The 2,150-nt window shown below is 53.9% G+C and overlaps 1 protein-coding gene across 1 annotated transcript; it reads left to right on the top strand.

Moving 5' to 3' along the window:
* Positions 1 to 312: 312 nt before the first annotated feature.
* On the top strand, positions 313 to 1,233 carry SLC25A53 (solute carrier family 25 member 53). The gene has a single exon (XM_044683221.1). The coding sequence runs from the start codon at positions 313 to 315 to the stop codon at positions 1,231 to 1,233; it is 921 nt and encodes a 306-aa protein (XP_044539156.1).
* The last annotated feature ends 917 nt before the right edge of the window (positions 1,234 to 2,150 follow it).

Raw genomic sequence — 2,150 nt, 5'->3', positions numbered from 1 at the left:
CCCCCCACCCCNTAGGTGTCAGCTGGGGAAATGAGGCTCACGCGAAGTGTGGAAGCTCGCAGATCCCCCCACCCCACCCCACCCCACCCCCGACCCCTTTCCGCAGCCATCCTTCCTGTACCGATTTGAAGCTAGAAACTGAAAGGTGAGAACCAGGTTAAAGAGCCAAAGACCTCTTGACAAGGCTGTGGAGGGCCTGCTTTCTTGGGCTCTCCAGGAGCAAATTCCAGAGAGCCGTTTAGCAGCCGGTTCAACCTAACTTTCTTCTTCCCTCTCCTCAGTTCTTTCCAGCCTGAGCCTGTTGTGACCAGCATGGGGGAGCAGCCTGAGGCTCCCCTTGAAAAACCTGAAGAAGTAAAGAGAGCAAAGATCCCCGGAGACCACCAGTGGCACTCTCGAAGCTACACCCTTGGGGCCATTTCCAGCTTCCTGTCCACGTTCGTGACCTTTCCCATCTACAAGGTCGTGTTCCGCCAACAGATCCATGCCGTGTCTGTACCAGAAGCTGTCAGTCAACTGCACCAGGAGGGCCTTCGCCGATTCTACCGGGGGATCTACCCACCCCTTCTGGCCAAGACCCTTCAGGGGACCCTGCTCTTCGGCACCTATGACAACCTGCTCCAGGCTCTCTCTCCTACTGGACCCTCCAGGCTATGGCAGCGCTGGGTGGCTGGGTTCCTGTCCGGGGCAGTGGAAGCTGTGGTGCTGACCCCCTTCGAGCGAGTACAGAATGTGCTACAAGATGGCCGGAAGGATGCCCGCTTCCCCAGCACTTCCAGCATCCTTCGAGAATTCAACTCCTACAGCTTCTGGGAACGACTGGCCTTGGGCTACTATCAGGGCTTCCTTCTGGTCCTCCTGAGAAACAGTCTGGGAAGTGCCCTCTACTTCTCCTTCAAAGATCCCATCCGAGATGGCCTGACAGAACAAGGTTTGCCCTGCTGGGTCCCAGCCCTAGTGTCTGGTAGTGTCAATGGGACCCTCACATGCCTACTGCTTTATCCCCTCAGTGTCCTAGTTGCCAACATGCAGTCACAGGTAGGTTGTCAGGAAGCACCAGGCCTGTGGGCTTCGGCTCAGGCTGTTTGGGAGGGTCGGGGACGGAAGCTGCTTCTGATCTACCGAGGTGGCTCTTTGGTCATCCTACGTTCCTGTGTGACCTGGGGACTTACCACTGCTATCCATGATTTCTTGCAGGAAAACAACTGCCCCAGGGTGGAAGAGAGTGACTGATTAGCCTCAGAGGCATCCCAGAGGGTGTTAGGACTGTGTTCTTACAGCCTTGGTCTACAAAAGGCCAATAACTCACCTCTGGGTCTGGGAAGTAACTCGTTTGCTTCTTCTGGTCCTAGAGAAACGAGAGCAGTTATTCAGTTAGTCATTTTCAGATGATTGGTAGTAAGTGAGAGAAGTTCCCAGCAATCAGCTTATCGATTATTTATCACGTAGTATTACCATCAGTTTGTTGGTGCGGTCATCACTGTGGGCACCCTCCCTTACACTGATACAGAATGAAGCTTTCCAGTAACTTGGTAGATGATCCCTGAGAGTTGGCGGAGCCAAAACAATCCATCACACTCTGCTGCCAACCTGGCAATGAGCCTCTCCAAACAGAGCAAGACTGCGACAGGTATGGAGTCCATCACCAGGCCCCTACCTGAAGCCCTCACAGCTTGGGAGGATTTTCTGGAAGAACCTTCAAGAACCCAGGCTCATTGCCATGCCACGAAGAGACATCGCCGCAGGACTCCAGGGAAGAAGAGAACTGGCATCCATGTGATTTTTCAGCTGTCGACAAAGCCACGCGGCATCCCTTGGGTCAGAGAAGGATCTCACCCCATTCCGTCCACAGCTTCGGCTCCCTCATCCTGACCCTGACCTCGGGGATGACCCAACTTTCAGGAGTGGCCAGAAAGAAGCAGGTGCCCTGAGTTCTCAAGGATTTTCAAGAAAGTAATTGAGAAGAGGGAAAGAATGTGATCTTCCTGTCTGGTTGTTGCAAGGCCAGCAGAGGGGCTAAGGGAGCAAGACCCACAGTTTTAAAGGACCGTCCTTGGCAGTAGAAGGACCCCTACGGTAACTCTCTGGTAAACGAACAGATCGCCTCATTTCAGCAAACACATTCAGCAAACATTTGGAGTCCCGGGCAC

Source organism: Gracilinanus agilis, unplaced genomic scaffold (genome assembly GCF_016433145.1).
Source record: "Gracilinanus agilis isolate LMUSP501 unplaced genomic scaffold, AgileGrace unplaced_scaffold16162, whole genome shotgun sequence".
Taxonomy (NCBI): Eukaryota; Metazoa; Chordata; class Mammalia; order Didelphimorphia; family Didelphidae; genus Gracilinanus; species Gracilinanus agilis.
The sequence above is the reverse complement of the archived record's forward strand: the minus strand, read 5'-3'. Positions and strand labels throughout refer to the sequence as shown.